The 22,971-nt window shown below is 45.1% G+C and overlaps 1 protein-coding gene across 1 annotated transcript; it reads left to right on the forward strand.

Annotated features, from left to right (window-relative positions):
* The first annotated feature begins 534 nt into the window (after positions 1–534).
* LOC121171850 (zinc finger protein OZF-like) lies at positions 535–21,726 on the forward strand. The gene is made up of 6 exons (XM_041003566.1): positions 535–613; positions 13,142–13,199; positions 17,026–17,152; positions 17,381–17,473; positions 19,989–20,046; positions 20,206–21,726. The coding sequence occupies exons 1-6, from the start codon at positions 573–575 to the stop codon at positions 21,521–21,523; spliced, it is 1,695 nt and encodes a 564-aa protein (XP_040859500.1). The 5' UTR covers positions 535–572; the 3' UTR covers positions 21,524–21,726.
* The last annotated feature ends 1,245 nt before the right edge of the window (positions 21,727–22,971 follow it).

Consider the following 22,971-nt stretch of genomic DNA (forward strand, 5'->3'; position numbering starts at 1 on the left):
ACAGACCACATAGGCCCAATGCTCGCGCCTGCAGCCTGCGTTCCTCCTCACACCAAGTGAGGACACTCCTTGGATCTGTCAGGATGGAGTCTCGAACTCGCATCGCCCGGCTCTCTCAGATGCCCCGCCCCCGGCGAGTCCGCGCCCGACCACTCGCTCTCCCTCAGGGTCTCCACAGCCGCCTCACCCGCGGACGCACGTGACCGCGCCCTCCGGCGCCACCCCCGCAGTGCTCCGCCCTCAACTCGCCGCTTCCGCCAGCCCCGCCCCTCGCCGCGGGCAGCCAATGGGGGCGCACGCTTCTTGGCCCCGCCCCGGCGCCCTCCTCGGCGCGCGCCCCTCCCTCCGCCCGCCGGCCCGCCCGTCAGTCAGACAGGCAGTGGTTCCGAACGCCGCCGCCGCCGCGAGCTCTCGGCCTTCTGCTGAGCGGACGCGCTTCTGCCCCGTGTCCCGGTCCGCGGCAGCGGCTGCTGCGCGGGCGGCGACTCGGTCCTTCCGGGAGGCGCGGCGGGAGTGGAGCGGCGGCCGCGGAGCGACGAGCCCAGCGAGGCGGAGGCGGCCCGGCAGCCAACATGGTGGAGGCGGCGGGCGAGGGTGCCTACGGCATGGTGTGGTGAGTGTCGGCGCCCCGTCCGCAGGCCCGGCCCGCTGCACCACCCGGGGGCCGCAGCAGCCGCCCTGGTCCCGGGGTTCGGTCGCAGGTCGGCGTGCCCCGAAGCCCGAGGCCCGAGGTCTAGGTGCCGCTAACTGCTGCTGCTGCTGCTGCTGCTGCTGCTCGGGAGCTCGTCCCGGGCCGGTCCTCGCTGCCTGCTAAGGGAGAGGTTGCAGGGGGTGGAGGCTCAGGGTGCAGGGGATGCCTGCACTGGCTTGTTCTGGCTGGGTTTCAAGGCCAGACCCTCCCCAGTTCCCCATGCCCCTGCCCCGGGAAGGCAAAGGAAGCGTCCCTCACGCCCCAGTTTGCCAGCTTGGTCTTTGAGGTGTGGTGGTCGAACCGCACATTCCATTAGATGATCGCCTAGTGACGGCGGGTGTGCGGGGTTCCCCAGGATTAAGTCTCTGGCAGCCCCCTCCACCGCGACTGCTTTGATCCATTGTCTTGGAGAGGGTTGCTGGTGCTGCAGCACAGGTTTTCCAAAAAGCAATGTCAGCGACAGGGGGTGGGGAAATTGGGTGAAGGATTACTGTCTTGATGTTTTTTTGTTTTTTTGTTTTTTTCTGAAATTATGTAATTACATTTTTTAATGATGATAAACATTGTATTATGTGATACAGTTTTATAGGCACTAGGAATTCCCTCCACCCCTCCCACAACCCTCCCCCCATTGTGGATTCCTCCACCTTGCTGCATAACCACAGTTCAAGCTCAGTTGAGATTCCTTCATTGCAAGCATATACCTAGCATAAAGTCCAGCATCTTATTGTCCAGATAAGTTCAGTGGCCTCTTGGGGAGACCTTCTCTGGTCTGAAGGTAGAGCTAACGGTAAAGTTCCGGTCAGTTAAAAGCCCCAACAAAACATCAGCATCAATATACAATGTTATGGAATTAATTGACATAGTAATGAGTAAACAGTATGTTAAAAATAATGCAAGTTCAATTCTTCAAAACATCTGGGTTGAGACAGTATCAATGACCGGTTTAAAAAGTAACAAACAACCAAACAAAAATTACAGGTTAAATCAAGGCAAACATGTGGTATCTAACCTTTTGGGATTCGCTCATTTTCCTTAGAATTATAGTTTCCAGTTGGGCCCATTTAGCCACAAAGAACTGCATTTTGTTTTTTTTAATAGCTGAGTAGTATTCCATGGAGTAGATGAACCAAAGCTTTCTTATCCAATCTTCTGCTGATGGGCATTTCGATTGCTTCCATGTTTTTGCAATTACTGATTGTGCTGCTATGAACATAGGGATGCATGTTGGTTTGTCGTGAAACAGGTGGTGGTGCATGGCGATTCTTAGTTGGTGGAGCGATTTGTCTTGAGGTTTTTATTTATTTTGTTTTAATGGATGCAGTCAATCTAAGTGTGCGCGTTTCAGATAGATGCAGCAAGCATCCCTTTGGGTTTCTGAAAGATCTGCTTGGGATTGGGCCTCGTCCGACCCTCCCCCAATCTCAAGTGCGCTCTGTTCTCTTACCCAGTGTGAAGGCTGCCAAGGTGTTTTAGGCTAATGACGGTGCCTTTCCCCTCTTAGTGTTTTAGCGGTCAGTGTACTGCAGCTTTAGTGAAGTGATTTTTTTTTTTTGCCGTCACCTGCAGGCTCCCCTTCTGTTGATCCACATCCCCCTGAAACATTCATGGAGTGATGGTGATGATATCATTTTTGTTAGCTGTACGGGCCAACTACTGTTTGGTACTGAGGACTGGCAGGAGCGGATACTCTTCTGTCTGAGTCTTAGTATCTTTTCTGTTGAGGAAGTAAGCTCAGTTATGGAATGTTTCATGCTGAGTGCTCTGCTGCAAGCTGTGCTTTGATTTTGTTTGAACGGCCACCACGAGAGAGGAGAATATGGCCTTTGCCCTCTGTTAAGATGTGGAAGTGTTTCCAGGTGCAAGCCTTTTTTCCAAGGTGCCAGAGTGAAGGTGTGAGACTTGAGAGCGAGACCAAAGTTTGAGATCCTGTGTGCAACGCCCAGGCGCTGTTCATGACACCCTTCAACAGAGTCAGTGGTAACTCCAGCATTCGAATGCATTTGAGAGCCGTGTGCAAGTGTGTTTCAAGAATGCAAACAAATTTAGATGAAGGTGATTTTGGAAATGCCTTGAAGGGCATGTTTTACCAGTTACCGTAGCTCGGTAGGAATATAGAGTGCGTTTTTAGAAGACTGCTTGACTCCGTAAGGAGCAAATGCTCTCTCGGATACAGAATGACAGGTGTCCACAGCTTAGAAGCCAAAGGAGAACTTAAAAACTCAGGTCAGACTTGAAAGAAATCCGGCCTTCGGAGTAGCTGGGAGAAAGTCCTGCCAGGGTGTCCCTTCTCTGTCATCCCTCTCATGCTGTGGCACCCGTGCCAAGTCCACCAGAAGCTGGGTCTCCTTAGCAGAGGCTCAGGATTGCCTGTGTCCTCTGACCCCTGCCTTTTAAAAAGTAGAACTAAAATAGGAACTGAAGAAAAATCTTTTCAAGACAGATCAGTGGAAAGAATGCTTTTCCCTTAGCTGATAAGAAACTTGCTGAACCGATCTGAAAATGATGTAGATTAGGGAACTGTGTCTGTCACTGCTTATGGACTTATCTGACCTCCGTTCAAGTGCCGAGTACTCTGACTGCAATTTTCCCTTTCTAAATAAAATGTAAGAGATGTTTGAATCCTGGGAGTCCAGGTTATAACCTTTTCTCTTCAGGGTAATGGTGTGACCTCGTGTTGACTGGATCTTCTGTATGTCACATTCATTAGCATCTGATCAATAAGTGTTGGAGAATGAAGATTTGTGGTCAAAATACTAATATTTTGTATAGCAATATTTTAAACACTACTGTAAAGACTCAGAAGTTTGTTAATGTTTTACAAATTTTCTTTTCCAGTTTTTGAACAAGTTCCTCTGGATTTTGTTTTGGTCGGAGCCCCTTTCTAACCACTGTGTGGAAGGTGTAGAGATGAAGAGCGAGGCTTGAGCTGGGCCTGTAAGAGTGGGTGTGAGTTGGACAGGCAGATAATAGAAGCAAGTGACAGCTTGAGCTGTAGAATCTAATCCTGGAAAAGCACTTGGGTGGCGAACCCTCGGGGACTCTCCAAACCCCACATTTAGCAATGTGTGTGTGCTGTGGGGGAAGTAAGAATGTTTTTGAAAGGGGCAATCAGTTTGTCAGTTTTGAATTTTTGTAAAAGATGGCTTAAGTGGTGGGAACGACAGGAAGAACAGCGACTGGAGTGGTGGGGTCTTTGAGGCCGTGGTGGCCTGCCAGGGCTGAGGGGCTGTGTGGAGAATAGGCAGCAAGGGCCGTTGCTGGAAGAGTGGAGGGGGGAGGTCCCATCGTGGCAGGCAGGAGCAGGAATGGAGGATGAGGCAAAAATGTGAGACCTGGGAGAATGACAGAACGGGTATCTCCTCGATTTATTATTCTGGTTTATCAGAAAGGCTGGAAGAGAGACCCCTGAGGGCTTTCCTCCACTGACTGACTCCCCAAACTCCTGCAACAGCCAGGCCTGGTCCAGGCTGAAGCCAGGAGCCCGTGACTGCCACTGGGTCTCCCAGCTGGGATCACAAGCAGGGTAAGGCCTGAACCAGGCACCCGAATGAGGGGCGGTGGTCCTGAACGGCGTCCTCATTGCTCTGTCCACTCCTGCCCCTGGGATTGCTGTTTGCCTAAAAGGTTGCTTGTATTTGTAAGATGGATTTAGAGTGTTCTTGCATCTGTTGGTTCATTCCCCTCAAAGAGCTGGACTGATCTGAAGCCAGCAGCTTCATCCGGGTCTCCCCAGTGCCCAAGCAGTTGAACTGTCCTCCACTGCTTTCCCAAGTATCTTGGCTGGCCGGGAGCAGAATTGGGAGTGAAGCAGACAGCTAGAACCGGCCCCGCACACCCAATACAGCACTGACCAGCCCTTGGAGTCAGCATTAGAGGGGGATTTCTGAGTGGGAAGAGACAGGTTTCCCTGAGTGAGTGGGTGTGAGCACAGCCGTTCATCCAGGAAGCCTGGGAGGATGTGGTGGCTTTATCCAAACAAAGGAGGCTGTGGGCAGAGCAGGTTTGTCAGGGAGAAGTGGTAAGTACTGGTCTGGACTTGAATTTTTGATAGCCTAGAATATCAGGGAGGAGAACAACCCCCCTTTTTTTTTTCTGTCAAATGCCATTTGGATATTTGCGGCATCTTTCAAGGGCTGTGTGAAATTCTCAACTTAAAAATCAGCTTGTTGTAGGTTTATTGAATTTTTTTTATGTATTTATTTTTATTGGAAAGGCAGATTTTACACAGAGAAGGAGCGAAAGAGAGGAAGATCTTCTATCTGCTGATTGACTTCCCAAGTAGCTGCAGTGGCCAAAGCTGAGCTGATCCCAAGCCAGGAACCAGGAGCTTCCTCCAGCTCTTCCACGTGGGTCAGGGTCCCAAGGCTTTGGGCCATACTTGACTACTTTCCCAGGCCACAAACAGGAAGCTGGATGGGAAGTAGAGCAGCCAGGACACAAACTAAAACCCATACTGGATCTCAGGCGTGCAAGACAAGAATCTTAGCCACTAGGTGTCGTGACAGGCCCAGTTTATTGGAGTTCGAGTCCCATCTGTGTTTGCCATAGCAGAGTTAGGCCTTGTGGTTTGAGTGGGCATCTAGAGGTTTATAATGAACTGGAGATGAGAATGTGTATAAATGATTTATTTGTTTTTTAAACCTTGGAATAGGTGAACATAAGTACACTTGTATTGGGTCTTGGCAAGCATGTATTGTGGTTTTTTTGTTTGTTTGTTTTTTAAGATTTATTTATTTTTATTACAAAATCAGATGTACAGAGAGGAGGTGAGACAGGGAGGAAGATCTTCCGTCTGATGATTCATTCCCCAAGTGAGTGCAATGGCCGATGCTATGCCGATCCAAAGCCAGGATCTAGGAACTTCTTCCGGGTATCCCACATAGGTACAGGGTCCCAAGGCTTGGGGCCATCCCCTACTGCTTTCTTTTTTTTTTTTTTTTTTAAGATTTATTTTTATTATTTTTTATTGGAAAGGCGGATATACAGAGAGGAAGATCTTCCATCCGATGATTCACTCCCCAAGTGAGCGCAACGGCCGAAGCTATGCCGATACAAAGCCAGGAGCCTCTTCCCGGTCTCCCACGCGGGTGCAGGGTCCCAAAGCTTTGTGCCGTCCTCGACTGCTTTCCCGGGCCACAGGCAGGGAGCTGGAAGGGAAGCGGGGCTGCCGGGATTAGAACTGGCACCCATGTGGGATCCCGGGCATGCAAGGCGAGGACTTTAACCACTTGCGCTACCGCGCCGGACCCCTCCTACTGCTTTCTTAGGCCACAAGCAGGGACCTGGATGGGAAGTAGAACAGCTGGGATGTGAACCAGTGCCCATATGGGATTCTGGCACATGCAAGGCAAGAACTTTAGACACTAAGATACTGAGCCAAGTTCTAGAGTTATCTTTTTAATATGAATGAGTGATTTTTGTTAAGTTTCTTTCCTGCCTCCCTGAAGGAACCTGAGTCTAAATATCTTCTCTGTGTGCAGTCAAGCTTTGGGTCTGTTGTTACACTGGGACTGGTGACTGGGTATTTTCTTTCCATTTCTACATTCTGAAATAGCACTGGGCCCGCCTTCCCTTTAAACGTTAGAATTTCTGTTCTGGTGCAGTAGTTCAATGCCTATTTAGATCAGCTCAACTCTGGCCATTGTGGCCATTTGGGGAGTGAACCAGCAAATGGAAGAGCTGTCTTTCCCTCCCTGTATAAATCTGATCTGCCTCTCCAAGAGAAATAAGTAAATCTTTCAGTGTTACAGTCTCCCTCTGAAGCCCTGGGCCTGGCTGCTTTTGTGTTCTTTACACAACAGTCGGTCCTGCCTGCTGCTGTCACCCTGCTGCCCTGCCAGCTGTCGCTCTGAGCTCTTAGGCACCATTCAGCACCCCACCCCGGGTGTTCATTGCCTGTGTGTGCTGTGACACAGGACTGGGGGTTTTCACTGAGCTTAGGGTTTTATGTGGGGAAACCCTGCTGTATGTTTGTGTTAACTAGCTTCTTCCTCATGTACTTCTTGTATTTGAGGGCACGTGCTCTTATTCACTGCTCTGTGAGCGTCATTGTTCGTGTATGTCACCGTTTACCCAGCCTGGCATGCGTGGACAGGGGGTATTTACTGTTTGGGCACCTTTGTACCTGCTCCTGATACTCCGGGCAGCTCCCAGGTTGCCTCTGCAGAGGCCTGTGCTGTGTTCATGTCCATCTTGTGTGCTTTCTTCCTTGATACCTTAGGTTTCTTGGTGCCAGTGCACATGATGCCCCTTTGCTCTGTCGATTGCAGTTGGCTTTTTTTTTTTTAATATTTATGTATTTTTATTGGAAAAGCAGGAGTACGGAGAGGAGAGACAGAGAAAAATATCTTCATGTGCTGGTTCACTCCCCAAGTGGCTACAACGGTTGGAGCTGAGCCAATTTGAAATCTGAAGCCAGGAGCCCTCTCTGGGCCTCCAAATGGGTGCAGGGTCCCAAGGCCTTGGAGCATCCTCTGCTGCTCTCCCAGGCCACAAGCAGGGAGCTGGATGCAGTGCAGCAGTCAGAACATGAACTGGCAGTCATGTGGGATCCTGGTGTGTTCAAGGCAAGGACTTTAGCCACTAGGCCATCTCGCCGGGCCTATGTGTTTGGCTCCTATAAATTTACTGTTTATGTAGTAAACCTGCTATTTTCTGTAGTAATTGTTTGAATTATGTAGAACAGGCCAGGCCTGCCATCTGAAAATTGTGACCATTTAAATACATGATTTTTTCCATTTTGTACATGTTTCATACATACAGTTGTGCTGACCAGCCCTTCTTCCATTATAGAGTGGAAGAGCTGTGGTGATAGGTCATCTCAGATTTGTGATGTGAAAAGCTGTTAGATGGGCTGGGACTGTGCCACAGTGGGTTAAGCCTCTGCCAGTGTTGCCAGCATATTGTGAGAGCACTGCTTTGAGTCCTGGCCGCTCCAGTTCCAGTCTAGCTCCCTGCTTACATCCTGGGACTGCAGTAAAGGCCTCATGAGACACTCAGGTTATGTTCCTGGCTTTGGCTTTGTCGGGGCTGGTTGTGAGTGCCATTTGATGTGTGAACAGCAGGTGGAATGTCCCTGTCTCCTGCTACTCCTCCCCTTTCTGTCCCTATTCTCTGTAAGTCTGCTTTTCAAGTAAATAAATATTTTTTAAAATGAGCTTTCACTGAGTGACATTGGCTGTAGGTTTTCCATAAAATTTTCAGGTTCTTTCAATTTTTTTTTTTACTCTATATAGTTGAATTTCTACAAATGATTTTTTAAAATAAGAACATGGATTGTAATTTGTTTTTCATCTACTTAAGAGAGAAAGTGAGATCTCACGTCTGCTGGTTCACTTCCCAAAAGTCTGCAGCAGCCAGGGCTGAGCCAAGAGACTGAACTCAAGCTGGATCTCCCACATGGGTCACAAGGGCTGTCTGGGCTGTGGCCTTCCCTTGGGGTGCCTTAGCAGGGAGCTGGATTAAGGGCAGAGGAATCAGGACTGACCCAGTGCTCCAATCTGAGGTATGGGTATCTGAGGCAATACGATGCCCGTCCGCACAGATGGTTTTTTCTTTCGTTTACAGGAAGTTTCATGACGTTTTCCATTCCTTGGGTTAGAGCTAACTAATCACGATGAATGATCATTATCTATAATGGGATTTGGTTTGCTAATAAATGATCTTGATTTTCCTGTTGGTTTGTTGAGAGGATATGGAGGATGTGGTCCCAGCTGTTTCTATTGCAGGTTCTTGTCTGTGTCAGAGAGGGATTCATAAAGTGCAAGAACAAAAGCAGAATTTATTCAGAGAGATAGAAGGGGTGGTGGCACGCACTCTGCAGTGCATGTGGGCTGCCCGAGAGGGGGACTGCCTGCACCCCGATGTGGCTGGAGCCTGGGTTGGGTGGAGGCTGGTGCTCTAATTGAGTATCCAAATGGGGTGGGCTTTGGTTGTGGTGAGAACATGTGTGTTCCTCAGGGCATCTTCAGGATGGCGGCTCAAGTGCATCATGGGAAGGCAGGTGCGCTGAGTTGGCATGGAACAGGGAAGGGTTTTGTTTGTTTGTTTTCCTTTAGAGGTGCTGGGCTGTGGCACAGTGAGTGCTGGAGACCACAGGCCCTACAGTCACGAGTTCCCTGCCTGGCCCGGGTCAGTGTTGGTATGGAAGTTGGATAGGTCTTTGAACATGAGTTAGGAAGCACTCCTTCCTTTTTCCTATTCTGTTTCTCTGAAATTGGGGTTAGTGATCCCTGAAAAGTTTGGTCGAATTAGCCTGTGGGGTCTAGCATGATGGCTCAGTAGCTAAATCTGTTTGGAGAACTTTGCAGGAGGGTTTCCAGTGAGTGTGGGGTCACAAATTGGGAGATCCTGACCGAGAGTCAAATTTTCAGCTGCTTTCACAAGTAAAGCCTTAGCTGCTGTCCCTCAAAGGCAGGATGGTCATCTGGCTGCTACTGGAGCCAATGTCTTTGATAAATAAGCCATTGTCTGCCATGGCCCTGGGGTTTCAGTAAGAACTCCTTTAACTATCCCTTCATTTTCTGCCACAAACATTTGGAAAAGTTTGTGCAAATGAGGCAGTGCCAATGCACGTGCTGATATTAGGGCCTGTTTTCAGAGTCTTAAAGGTGGTTTGGGTTTTCTTTTAATATTCTTCGTCTGTGGAAGTGGCCTGGAGGCTGTCATCCACATACGGCAAAAGTGTTACCCCCTGGTGTTGTGCTCTATAGCTTATAAGTCACTGCTAAGATCCTCATCGAATAGGGTAAGGGTATGTTTAATCCTTGGGGCAATCGAGTCCAGGTCAGTTGGCCCAAGAAACCCACCTCAGGATATGCCCATTCAAAGGCAAAAATTGCATGGCTTACCTCCACCATGGGAAGACTGAAGGAAGCATCCTGTAAGTCCAAAACAGTGTACACCTGCCAGTCTGGAGGCAAGAGGCTTAACAGGGTATAAGGGTTAGGGACAGCTGGGCAGATAGTTTCTGCCCTCCTGTTCAGCTCTCGTAGGTCATGCACCAGCCTTTAGTCATTGGTTGCAGGCTTCTGAACCAGCAGCATGGAGTTTTCCATGGTGATTGGCAGGGTACCAGAATTCTGGCTTTCCCCATCGCTGAATATGCACCTCAGGGCCCTTCTTCGCCTCCAGGGCTTACTAGGTGCTGCCTTACTCATGCTGGGTAGCATGACTAGTTAACTGGACCACCACTGGTGGGTGCTGGCGGCCCTGTTGAATTAGTTTCAGCCCATACCCCAGGAATATTCTCTCAGAGCTTGCCAAGGAAAGGAGATGGCTTGTCCTTTTCCACCACAGACGCAGTAATGAGATACTCCTCCTGACATCACAGATGTTTGTCCTTCCACAGCAAGTGAAGTGTGGTCCTGGAAAGCAATGGCGGGTCGGGGTTTATATAAGAGGCCTCACCCCTGTAAGGGATAAGGGCAGTCAGGAATAACCAGGAAGGAAGGAGTTACCATTATCTTTCCCAAGTTGGTCACTCTGGCTTCAGTCCAGTGGTATTTCTGTCTTTCCTGTACCCCCCTGGATAGAAGTACTTTCTCGCAATAGAGGTCCAACTTTATAATTAAAACTGAGTAGGTTGCCCCAATGTCCACCATCAAATTAGCAGCCCCCCCCCCCACCACACACACACGCTTAATGATACCATGGGCTCTGGAGTGGGTTGGTCTGCTAGAACTGGGGTCTCATTAGTCTGAATTCATCAGTTCCAGGATCCTGGGGCCCTTATTCTTCCTTTGTGGGTACTCATTCTTCCAAGGACCGTTTTCCTTGCAGTAGGCTCACTGATCCCTGTCTGACGGAGTCCTTTGTCAGGCTCTTGGGTTTCACGCCTGATTTCTGACTTCCTTCTTTGGCTTTCTTTCTACTGAGTCCCTTAACCACTTGCGCCACCGCGCCGGGCCCTGTGCTGCCACTCCTGGTTTGTCTGTGCTCCTCGGAGTCTCTTATCATAAACCTTCCTGGCTATTTCAACCAGCTCAGACAGTAGTTTTCCTGAGTTCCTTCCTGTTTTTGTCATTTTCTTATCTCTGGAGTGGACTGTGATGTAAAGACAAGGTTGAAAGCCTGTTTGTTCTCTGGAGCCGTGCGGTCTTTGAGGTGTAAGTTCAGTAGGCCTCCGGTAGCTGCTCAAGAGACATGGCAGGTGACTCATGGGGCCCTGCATAGTTAAAGTGACCGGAGACATGTTAGTGGGCTTCCAGGTGGCTGCCTATGCCGACTAATAGAAAATGGCGATAATTGGTGAGAGCTACCTGCCCCCCTTTCTGAATTATACTTCCAGTCTGGGTGGGGGACGGGGGAGGCCTGTTCCAGTTGTGTTGGGTCATCAGATGGTGCCCCATGCGGACGCTGTACAGCCTTTTGATCCACCCCCTCCCACCGATGGTCTGTGACTCTGGCAAGCATAGCCCATCCGCTGTCTTGGCTTTTTGCTATCAAATGTGGTAGACTGGCCTGGACCAGCCCAGCCCAAGTCCAGTCCCAACTCTGACTGGTGGGTGCTGTAACCTAGCTCTAGCCAGCATGGTCTGCATTTCATTGTTTTGATTCAGAGAAGGCTCTTTCACTGTTTTGAATGAAAACTTAGTGAAAATCTGAGCCCATGTTTTTTTTTTTTTTAAAGATTTATTTTTATTATTTTTTTATTGGAAAGGCGGATATACAGAGAGGAGAGACAGAGAGGAATATCTTCCATCCAATGATTCACTCCCCAAGTGAGCGCAACGGGTCGATACTATGCCGATCCGAAGCCAGGAGCCTCTTCCGGGTCTCCCACGTGGGTGCAGGTTCCCAAAGCTTTGGGCTGTCCACGACTGCTTTCCCGGGCCACAGGCAGGGAGCTGGAAGGGAAGCGGGGCTGCTGGAATTAGAACCGGCGCCCATATGTGATCCCGGGCGTGCAAGGCGAGGCCCTTTAACCACTTGCGCCACCGCGCCGGGCCCGAGCCCATGTTTTGAAATGTAATTTCTTCGTTGCAGATCCACCTAATCACCGCCTGGAAGTGGTTGCTCTGTGGAAAGCTTCGTTTGCTTCCTACAAGTCCAGGCTTAGCCCAACCCCTAGGGGGTGTCTTGTAGTCTTTGTGGACATGTGTTTGTGGGTTGATCTGCTTTTATATACAAGGAACCTGTCTCAGCTCTTTAATGCGATGCTGAGGGCCCTATTAGTAGTCGGAAGAATTGCCCCGCCTTCCCCCAGTAAACCCAGTTGACGCTTGTAAGTACTTTGAGTTCTTTTTTGTAACACTAAATGTGTTATTTCCTTGCTGTCTAATAAATCAGAATTCAGAACCCTTAAAAATTTAAGAAAAAAAGTTAAAATGGAGATCAAATATCAGCTCTAGTGCAACACACAGCAAGGGAAGGTGTTAATATTCAATTCATGTGGAATATTTAAATTGCTGTTAGGATACTGAGTAGTACAGTCCACAACAACATGGTTGCACCAGTTTTAATTATGTCAAAATATGTAATTGTGTAAATCTTTGTACTTTTTATGCCATAGCCTAGTACCCTCAAGAAAATACTCATTTTTCTTTGTTTTCACTTGTTATCGTTTGCAAATAAAACTACTCTGTGCAATTAATTAATTAATTAAAAAAATCACTTGAACGAATGCTTTGCTGGCAGAGGAGACCTAAAGTGAGGATCCTATCTGTGCGTTGTCCAAACAACTGCTGTTTCTTCCATTCAGATTAATCAGGCTTCCAATGACTGGGACAGAAGTGCTGCATTAACTTTGAGAAGAAGAATAGGAGTGAGTTGAGGAGGATAGGCAAGGCCCTAGGAACTATTTTGATATCACATTTATTGATGTCCCATGGACTAGGCAAGTAAATTAGCAAAGCCATGTTATCATTGAAGGCTTGGGAACTCGAGGTGTCAGTTTGGACTATTAGTAGAAAGCTGTATATAATAAATATGTAATATATCCATTTTTCCTATACCAGTGTTGACAAAATTGCACTATGAAAGATGCCTGACTTCTACACAATTTTCAGTATATAAAGAGATATTCCATTCAAAGCCCTGATATGGAGTCCTGTACAGTACAACTGTGGAAATAGGGAAATGTATGATACCACCCAAGTATCTTTTGTTTAGATTTAATGACAGTATGATGCTCTTTCTATTGCTGTGTTGCAGTTTGAGCAGTTGTCTTTGAAATAAGAAGTCACTTCTTGGTAGTAACTTTTCCAAATAAGTAGTAAATAGATGTTTGCATTCACTTAGCTTGTGCTTAATTTCTTCCAATGGTTGAAATTATTACTCCTCCAAGGAGGTCTTCCCAGCCCTTGCCATCTGTAAAATACTATTCTTGCCCAGGGAAGCTGATTGTTTTTGCATCTATATCCTGTACAATTTCTGTCACAACACTGGGGCCTAGGAATAAGCAAGACCAGCCCTCCCCTAACTCCGTCCATTCACCTTCTCTTCCAGGTACCGCCCTGAGGGCCGCTCCATGTGTCCAAGGCCAGAGCCGGTGAACACACAGGCAGTAAGTTGTTTCTTCCTCAGCTTATCTCACATTGTATTTTAGAAGCTTTAAGAGGATGTTTTAATTACAGTGCAGAAACAGGTATACACTAAGCAAAATGGTCAAGACTAAGACCTCAGACCTATCCAATCTGATGGAAACCTGATTGTCTCCTGGTTTTCTGATGCCTTAACAAGACATGTAGTGCATGTTTCAAATTGGATCTTAGAATTTTTTATTCTTGTGTGGTGCTAGTTCTTATTGAATTTTATTTTTTCCTTTTTTTAATTGGAAAGTCAGCTACACAAAGAGGAGAGAGAGAGTAAGATTTTTCCATCTCATGATTCACTCCGCAAGTGGCCACAAAGGCTAGAGCTGCACCGATCTGAAGTCAGGAGTCAGGAGCCTCTTCCTGGTCTCCCACATGGGCGCAGGCTCCCAAGGCTTTGGGCCTTCCTCTGCTGCTTTCTCAGGCCACAAGCAGGGAGCTGGATGGGAAGTGGGGCTGCAGGGATACCAATCAGTGCCATTATGGGGTCCTAGAGCATACAAGGTGAGGACTTTGGTCACTAGGCTACCATGCCTGGCCCTCTTGTGTGATATTAACTCTGAAATCGTCTTTATTGGTGTTATATATGATATAATGGAAGTGGATTAATGCAAATTTCAAAATAAAGACTCAGCATTTTGCAGTGATAAGAATTACCTAATGTTAAACAAACAAAAAAAAAACCAATAATTTTAAGTTTTCAGTTTTTTGAAATTACTGAAATAGTGTGATTTCTAATGGCATTTGAAAGGCTATATTATACTCGTGAGCTCTGACAGGATTGTGTGGGGAACAGTATCTGCTATACATGTTTTAAAAGATTATTCATCGTTTCTTTCATTCGGCCATTTTAAAGGCTGAGTGACAGAAAGGAAAGGAGAGAGAGAGAGAGCAGACATGTCTTCCATCGGTGGCTTATTCTCCAAATGGTCAAAATGGTCCAATGTGGGTCCCAACAGTGTTCCACCAAGAGAAGGAGAGGAACCAGCTGTTTATTTTAAGCTCCCACAGAAGTTTCCCACCAATTTACTTGGCCATCTCCCACTGTTTTTTTTTTTTTTCTTTTTTTATTATCATGTTATGATACAGTTCCGTAGGCCCTGGGATTTCCCTTACTTTCTCCCCAAGTATTCACCACCCCACCCCACCCCCCACGCTCAACTAGCTACTTAATTCTCCCATATCATTACAACAGCATAATTCCTCATAAACAGACGTAAGTCCATCATTGCAGGCATGGACAGTGGCAGAGTCCAGCATCCCATTGTCAAGACACAACCAACACTTTCACTGAAAGCCCACCCTCAATTTGGGAGTAGTAATGCACAGAGCACGCATTTCCACTGTTTCCAAAATCACTGTTTTCTGATGAGAGACCATTAGTGGTTTTAATCATTTTTCATTTATATTTATATCTTGTATCCTAAGCAAATCTTAAAATATTTTTCACCATTTATTCACTATGTGAAAGTCGGTGTCACATAAAGGGGAAGAGAAAGTGTCTTTCCAACCAGTGGTTCACATGCCCAAAAGCACCAATGGCTGTAGCTGGGTGAGTGTGAATCCAGGAGCCAGGAGCTTCTTACAGGTTCCCCAAATGGGTAGTAGGGGCCAAGCACTTGGGACATTTTCTGCTGCTTTCCCCATCCATTAGCATGGAGCTGGATGAAAATGGAACAGTTGGACATGAACCAGGGCTCATATGAGATGTTTGTGATGCCAGCAGTGAATTTATTCATTATGCCACTATGCCAGCCCCATGATTTTACCTTGTTGTTTTTTTCTTTTTGTTTTTTTTGTTTCTTGTTTTTTTTTTAACTCTATCAGGCAGCTTTTACAAAGAGAGAAGACCAGAGAGAGGTTTTGCATCTGCTGGGTCACTTCTCACATGGCTGCAATGGCCGGAGCTGAACTGATCCAAAGCTAGGAGCCAGGAGCTTCTTCCATATTCCCACATGAATGCAGTGTCTCAAGGACTTGAGCCCATCCTCTGCTACTTTCCCAGGCCATAAGCAGGGAGCTGGATGAGAAGTGGAGCAGCCAAGTTGTGAACTGGTGCCCATGTGGGATGTCAAGCACAGGTGGAAGATTTTCCTTCTGCACTACTGCACTGGTCCTGATGATCTTACTTTGACTTATGGTTCAGTATATATTTTGTCATGGTTCCACAGTGGTGGATAAATGTTGTCACTTTATGTTTAGAATTAACTGATTTTTAGTCTCTTTTCTGTGACTATAAGATGAGTATATATTTTCTAACTTCTTTTTTCTTGTTGTTTCTTGTTTAATTGTGTGTACTTTTGTTTCATGTCTTATCAGCTTTTGTTTTTAGTTAACATTTCTGGTATATAATCTGTTCTGATGAATTATCTCTCTACCAGGCATATATGAATAAGTGTATGTGTAAATATACATGTATACGTATATTTGTATGCATAAAGTTTACAAATTTCACATGAAACAAAATACAAAGTTGAATGATACTTGTACTTTATCTCCTGCCTGTATTTCCTACCCACCCTCCTTGTTGTGTTGCTGTAGTTTTCAAGAGGATAAACTAAGGCCATGCACAATGATCAAATCCCAGAATGCAACTCTGACACATAGGAATTTGGTTTTGTTTGTTGTTGTTGTTGTTTTCTGTTTGTTTGTACAAAGACTTACTTATTATTATTGGAAAGCCAGATTTACAGAAAGGAGAGACAAAGATCTTCTGTCCGCTGATTCACTGCCTAACAGGAAGTGAATTTCATCTGCAACAGCTGGAACTGAGCTGATCCAAAACCAGGAGCCAGGAGCTTCTTCTGGGTCTCCCACATAGGTTACAGGGTCCCAAGGATTTGGACCATCCTCTGCTGCTTTCCCAGGACACAGGCAGGAATCTGGAAGGGAAGTGGAGCTGCCGGGACTCAATCCAGCACCCATATAGGATCTCAGAGTGTGCAACTTTTTATAATTGGCATTTGTAATAATGTGTGATTTGTTTACTTAGGAGATAGAAAAAGAAGGACTATGAAGTAGAGGTATTAGATATTCGCTTATTTCCCAGATTATTAATCAGTTGAGATTATCCGTTATAGTTTGAATGATCTGTGACTGCTTTAAAAAAATATATATGATTAAACCTCTTTTCATTTGATTGTTTTATACTCCTGTTATTCATGTTAACTACAGTAATTTCACTTTCTTATTCAACTCTCCACTTAGTGGAAAATAAAGATCTTGAGTATAATGCAAATTCAAAGCATGTTTTTTCAATTGCTTCAGAAAGCAGCCAGCTGTAAAAGGGAGGATGTAAAAGAAGTATATTCTGAAAATAGTGTGTATAAGCTATATAAATTGTTCTTTATTAAAATTAACAAGTAAATAAATGACTAGGAAAAACAAATACCAGGTCACTGTTTAATATCAAAGTGCTATCCAAATGTATACACAGAAAGGCCCAAACACGATAGTCTAGTGTCTCTTTATGTGCTGACATTCATATGGAATCTCGTTCATGAACTAACTGTCCACTTCCCATTTAATTCCCTGCTTTTTACCTGGGAAAGCAGCACAGGCGGACTAAAAACCCTGGGTCCCTCACCCACATGGGAGACATGGAAAAAGTTTTGGGTTCAGATCAGCTCAGCTGTGTCCATTGCAGCGACTTGGGGAGTGAACCAGCATATGGAAGATCTTTCTCCGTATATCCTTCTCTTCCTTATCTTTAAAACATACATACACACACGCACAAGAAGGATTTACTGTGTCTTTCCACTTGGTGATCTAGAGCTGAGGAGGAATGTTCTGTTACAGGTTTTGGTATCCTTTGAAGACCTGGTTGTGAACTTTACCCAGGAGGAATGGACTATCATGGACACTGCTCAGAGGACCCTGTACAGGGATGTGATGCTTGAGACCTATAGCAATCTGCTTTCCTTGGGTGAGTGAAATTCTGTCATGCACAAGCAGAATACCTGCTTCTCAGTTGACAAAAGAAAGAGCAGTTTATAAATCATAGTGCTTGAGGCAATAAAGAATGCGAGCCTCTGCCCTGCAAGAAACAATTCATAACAGCGTTTTTGTGTCATAGATCCTGGGACCAAGCTCTTATCCTGTAAGACCCTAGGCTGTTGATTTCACAAAGTCTGTCATCATTTCTGATTAACAGGATACCACATTATGAAGCCTGATGTGATCTTAAAGTTGGAACAAGGAGCAGTGCCATGGAGTGTGGAAAAGCCTGTGAAGCAACAACTTTCAGGTAGGTCAGCACATGCTGGGCAGAAAGGTTGATCCATTTTAGGACTCATCCCGAGGGACAGTTACTGCCGTGCATTCGACACGCACATTCTACAGCCTCCATGGAGTAGAGAGATAGTGTCATGGCTCAGACACCAGCATTCTACAGTCTGTGGAAGGAGCTATATCAGTATTACTGGAAAGGCAGATTCACAGAGAGAAGGAGGGACAAAAAGCAAGTTTACCCATCCATTGGCTCTTACTCAGGTAGTTAGAATAGCTGGGGCTGGGCTGGTCTAAATGCAGGAAGCAGAAACCAGAATCTTCTTCTGGATCTCCCAAATGGTGTGGAGTCCCCAGGCTTAATCTGCTGCAATCAGAGAGCTAGATGGGATGTGGAGCAGCTAGAACATAAATTGACCCCTGTATGGGACCCAGACACCTGCAAGGGGAGCATTAGGTAATTGAAGCATCATGCCAGGCCCAAGGCACGGAGTTCTTTCACGTGATGAATTGTACTTCTGCATTTGGTTAGCTACAATACTTGTTCTTATTGGAAAATTGAAGGAGCTCTCTTGTGTCATTATTGATCACTTCATTCTGCTTATCTCTGATGAAGTAGTAAGTAAAAGAAAAATTTAACCTTTGGAAACGTTTGAAAATTAATCCAACATGGGGTTGTATTTGTCTCTCTGGAAGGGTAAAATAAGGAAGAAAATGGAAAATCTCTGGGATAAAGCCTGTTTCAGAACATCAGAAATCATGATGTTAAGTGTGATACTGCGTTGGACTACTTAGTAAGTCATAGACTCACTAAGAGAATTAGCAGATTCTGCTTGCCAAACCCAAATGAACCTGGAGCCAGCAGTGTGGCATCAAAAGCTAAACCTCTGCTTGCAGTGTCAGTATCCTATATGGATGCTGGTTCGTGTTCCAAGGCCAGATACACCAAAGGAGTCACGTTGAATACATCGTTTTTTTTTAAGACCTCTGTGAAATTAGACGCAATTCATCCTCCAATACAGAAATCAACAGCTTTTAGGGTTCAGATTATTAAAATATTTGTGCACACTAGAAAGTCTAGGAGTATACAGGATTATGGATATCCCAAGGATTTAGAAAACACATTGCAAAAAGCTGAGTACAACCTGAGTTGCAGAGACCTTTTCTTTATACCAGTATGGACATCATACTCATGATGATGTATTGCGATATTATTTCTTAGGGTGCCGAGGTGTAAGGATATCAGGTTTTCTCAGGAAAATGCAGAAAGCTGTCAGTATAGAGTCTAGACAAAAGGAGGGGTTACACTTGAAAAATCCCAGAGAGCTATGGTCAAGCCCCTTGGAAGACTAAGGATGAGACATCTCTTTATCTATATTCTGCTTTTAATCTGTAGTCTTCAGTATCGTACAGACTCATGTCCCACTGCTCTACCTGTAACTAAATGCTACTGAGATTTTTTTTTCACTTGGGAGCTGAGAAATCTAGAGAACCACACATACACAATTTTATTACAAGAAAGTCCAGAAGGAGACTATGGGAGAAGATGACTATTGGAAAGCATTTAACTTACTGTTACAACCAATGAGTAAATATGCTTACTCAGTGTTGAAATGCTTGCTTATTTTCATTTAATTGAAAACCAGAGTAGAGGGAATAGAGTCATAAATTAAGAGTGGTGTCTTCCATTCACAGGTTTATTCTAATGCCTTCAGCAGTTAGACTTAGGCCAAGCAGAAATAAAAAATGGAACAGCACATTGTGCTTTCATGTGTGCCACAAGATGTCAAGCACCGTGATCAGCCTGCAAAATAGATTAGTGAGAAGTGACACGCTGAGCAAAATAGAGGGAACTCAAACTGGCACTGTTGGAAGCTGACAGGCATCTCAGGCATTAATTTCACTTTCTGTACTCCATCATTTGCCCTTCCTCACTGCCACCACTTATCGTATAAAATTTGAAATAATTAAAAATATTACTGGATAGGGCCCAGCAAGGTGGCACAAGTGGTTAAGGTCCATGCCTTGCACACCCGGGATCCCATATGGGCGCTGGTTCTATCCAGGCAGCCTTGCTTCACTTCTATCTCCCTGCCTGTGGCCCAAGAAAGCAGTCGTGGACGGCACAAAGCTTTGGGACCCTGCACCCGCGTGGGAGACCCGGAAGAGGCTCCTGGCTTCGGACCGGCATAGCATCGGCCATTGTGCTCACTTGGGGAGTGAATCATCGGACAGAAGATCTTCCTCTCTGTCTCTCCTCTCTGTATATCTGCCTTTCCAATAAAAAAAATAATAAAAATAAGTCTTTAAAAAATGAAAAATAATAACAAAAAATATTACTGGATAGTCATAAAAGTATTTGTTTACTAATGTTAATGAGAAAATTGTAATGCTCCTAAGTGAACACATTTCTGTTATATATTGAAATCTGATCCATTAGAGGAGCAAGATACTTCATTGGCCTTACATGAGCATTTGAAAAGAAATACTTAGATGTGATTCATGAAAATAGTTGCTTTCTTCCCTCATTTCAGATACCCAGAGACAGTATGAATTGCTTGGAAATCAGAAAAGTCGAGAATTAAACTTCAGGTAAGTAATAATCATCAAAAAACAATGTGAACCCATAAACGTTTAATTATCCAAAATGCATAATTTAAGCACTGGCCATATTTGAAACTGCTAACATGAATGGAAATTGTACGAGAGAAACTTGAATATAATTTATTTCCAAATGTGCTTTTCTTCTAGGAAACGTAATGAGATGTCATTTGGGGAGAAGCATGATGCCTCTGCTGTACCTGGGAGCAGATGCCAATGTAAGGAAAATCAGAGTCAGCATGACAAGATGTACACTGGTCACCAGTTTATTGAACACACTGGGAAAGAGAAAACTTCCTGCAGGAGGAAGACAGTTCTTCCATGTAAGGGGCTTTGTGTCAAGGACACCTGTCGTAAGCCACCTGTTCTTGTGGAAGCAGCCACTCAGGTTGAAAAGAAAACGTCCCATAAAAATCTCTATGAATGCAGTGTGTGTGAAAAATCCTTTGCCAGGAAGTCATTTCTGATTACACATCAGAGAATTCACACTGGGGAAAAACCATTTGAATGTAAAGTGTGTGGGAAAGCCTTTGCTCACAAGTCAGCTTTCAATAGGCATCAGGGAATTCACCCAGGGGTAAAATCTTACAAATCTTACAAATGCAGTGAGTGTGGAAAAGCATTTCGCCAGAGTTCAAGTCTCATTGCACATCAGAGATTTCACACTGGGGAAAAGCCATTTAAATGTGAAGAGTGTGGGAAAACATTTTGCTGGCCATCACAACTAATCAAACATCACAGAATTCACACCGGAGAGAAACCTCATAAATGTAAAGAGTGTGGGAAAGCCTTTTATGACAAATCAAATCTTCTTGCGCATCAGGCAGTTCACACTGGGGAGAAACCTTATGCATGTAGTGTCTGTGGAAAAGGATTTACCCAAAGATCCAGTCTCAATACACATCAGAGAATTCACACAGGGGAAAAGCCTTTTCAGTGCAGAGAGTGCGGAAAGGCCTTTTGTGACAAAGGAAGCTTTGTTAGACATCAGACAGTTCACACAGGACAGAAACCATATGAATGTGAACAGTGTGGAAAATCCTTTTGTGGTAGGTCATCCCTTGTTAGCCATCAGGCAATTCACACTGGGGAGAAGCGTTTTGAGTGCAGTAAGTGTGGGAAAGCTTTTAGCTGGCAGTCAAACCTAATTACACATCAAAGAATTCATACAGGAGAAAAGCCTTATGAATGTAAAGAGTGTGGAAGAGCCTTTTATGATAAGTCATCTCATATTAGACATCAAGCAGTTCACACCGGGGAGAAACCTTTTGAGTGCAATCAGTGTGGAAAGGCTTTTGGTTGGCAGGCAAACCTGAAGACACATCAAAAAGTTCACACACGGGAAAAACCCTATGAATGTAAAGAATGTGGGAAAGCCTTTTGTAACAAGTCATACCTCATTAAGCATCAAGCAGCTCACACAGCAGAGAGGCCTTATAAACGTAAAGAGTGGGAAAACCTTCTGTAATAAGTCATTTGATGAAACGTCAAGAATTCGTACAGGAGAAAGTCGCTTCTTGGCAGCTTTTGAGGAAATTACACAAGAAAAGATTGTGTATTGGAGTATGTGTTCTTAATGTTTTTGCGGTGCAATCTGTGGTCTCTTGTTACGGGAAAATGTAAATGAGCTCTGCCTTCATAATTAATAAATTCTACCTCACTTGTTTGAAATGCCATCATTTTTATTTGCAGTTACTTATTGTAGCTGTTTTACAGTCTTATGGTTCTCCCACATTATTCTACTGCACTAGTATTGCAATCACAGGCATATCAGCTGATGTATGTGACAGATACAACCCACAATTTTGAAGTGACATTTGGTTCAGAGTTGGGAGAAGACTTGCTTTACCTTGTGGAGGTCTTATGATTTTGCCCACATTACCATATGCCAGGATAGGTTGAAACATAGTTAGTATGTTCTAGGGAAAATGTCCTGGGATTGAGCCTCCGCCAGTGTTCACAACTATTTTTCACCTACTAGTGTTACATAATTGGTTAAGCTGCCAGCACATTCCAGCATCCCTATAAGGCTACTTTTCAATTTTTAACTTCTCTAATTCTGATTACAGTTGTCTATTGAACCCAGGAATGTATCAGAAGATGGCCCATGTGATTTCCATGACACCACATAAGAGACCCAGAAGGAGTTTCATGGACTTTGACTTTGACCTGGTATGGTCCCCATTGTGGCTATTTGTGCCTAAAACACTTTGTAGAAGGTTACTTTTCTACATCTCTCATGGCCACTAATTCTTACTCTACTGTATGATCTGGGCACTGTTTTACTTGTAAAGCTTAGTTCAAAGGTGAGGGAATCATAGAAACACTTTAAGCCATTTTCAGGTATGGGGAGGGCTAGAAGGGGAAAAGTGAAAGACAAATATGTCTATGCCCTCTATCCTGTGTCTTCTGGAAAAGAGTCCCTTCACATTGCTGGACCACATATGTGCCTGGAAAGCAGAGTAGTCACTTGATAACTGCCCTCAGTTCTTTAGTGGGGGTGTATGTCTTGTGAGAGTATTGGGTGGGGGTTACATCAGCCAGAGCACAGTAGCTACCAAGCTGTGACCTTAAGCTACCTACATAACTGTCTTGGAGATTTCCTTAGTCCTGAAGGTTGCATCCATCACATACTTAGTTATTTCTTGCTGATTTGCCCATATGAGTTGCTATTGCCAGGTTCTGAAATCTCTGTCATCTAATGGATACCTCTCATGAGCCAGAGTATTTCCAGTCAGTGCCAAAGTATGTATTCCTTCCTTTAATATCACTGCTCTGAGCATTGACAATTGGGCATGGTCCGGTAATTCTGAGGTCAGATCTCATACTTGCTCTAATGTGTGACATTGGAGATCCTGGCGTGTTTATGGGACAGTAAGACATGAGCATGCACTAACTATAAATACACAGAGCTAT

The sequence above is a fragment of the Ochotona curzoniae genome, unplaced genomic scaffold (assembly GCF_017591425.1).
Source record: "Ochotona curzoniae isolate NIBS_2020 unplaced genomic scaffold, NIBS_Ocur_1.0 scaffold_274, whole genome shotgun sequence".
Lineage (NCBI taxonomy): Eukaryota > Metazoa > Chordata > Mammalia > Lagomorpha > Ochotonidae > Ochotona > Ochotona curzoniae.

Bases quoted from the DNA above. Each gene is read 5' to 3' on its own strand.
- LOC121171850 (XM_041003566.1), top strand. From the start codon at position 573: ATGGTGGAGGCGGCGGGCGAGGGTGCCTACGGCATGGTGTG. The intron at 17,153-17,380 runs GTGAGTGAAATT...TCTGATTAACAG, and splicing joins TAGCAATCTGCTTTCCTTGG to GATACCACATTATGAAGCCT. The intron at 20,047-20,205 runs GTAAGTAATAAT...CTTTTCTTCTAG, and splicing joins AGTCGAGAATTAAACTTCAG to GAAACGTAATGAGATGTCAT.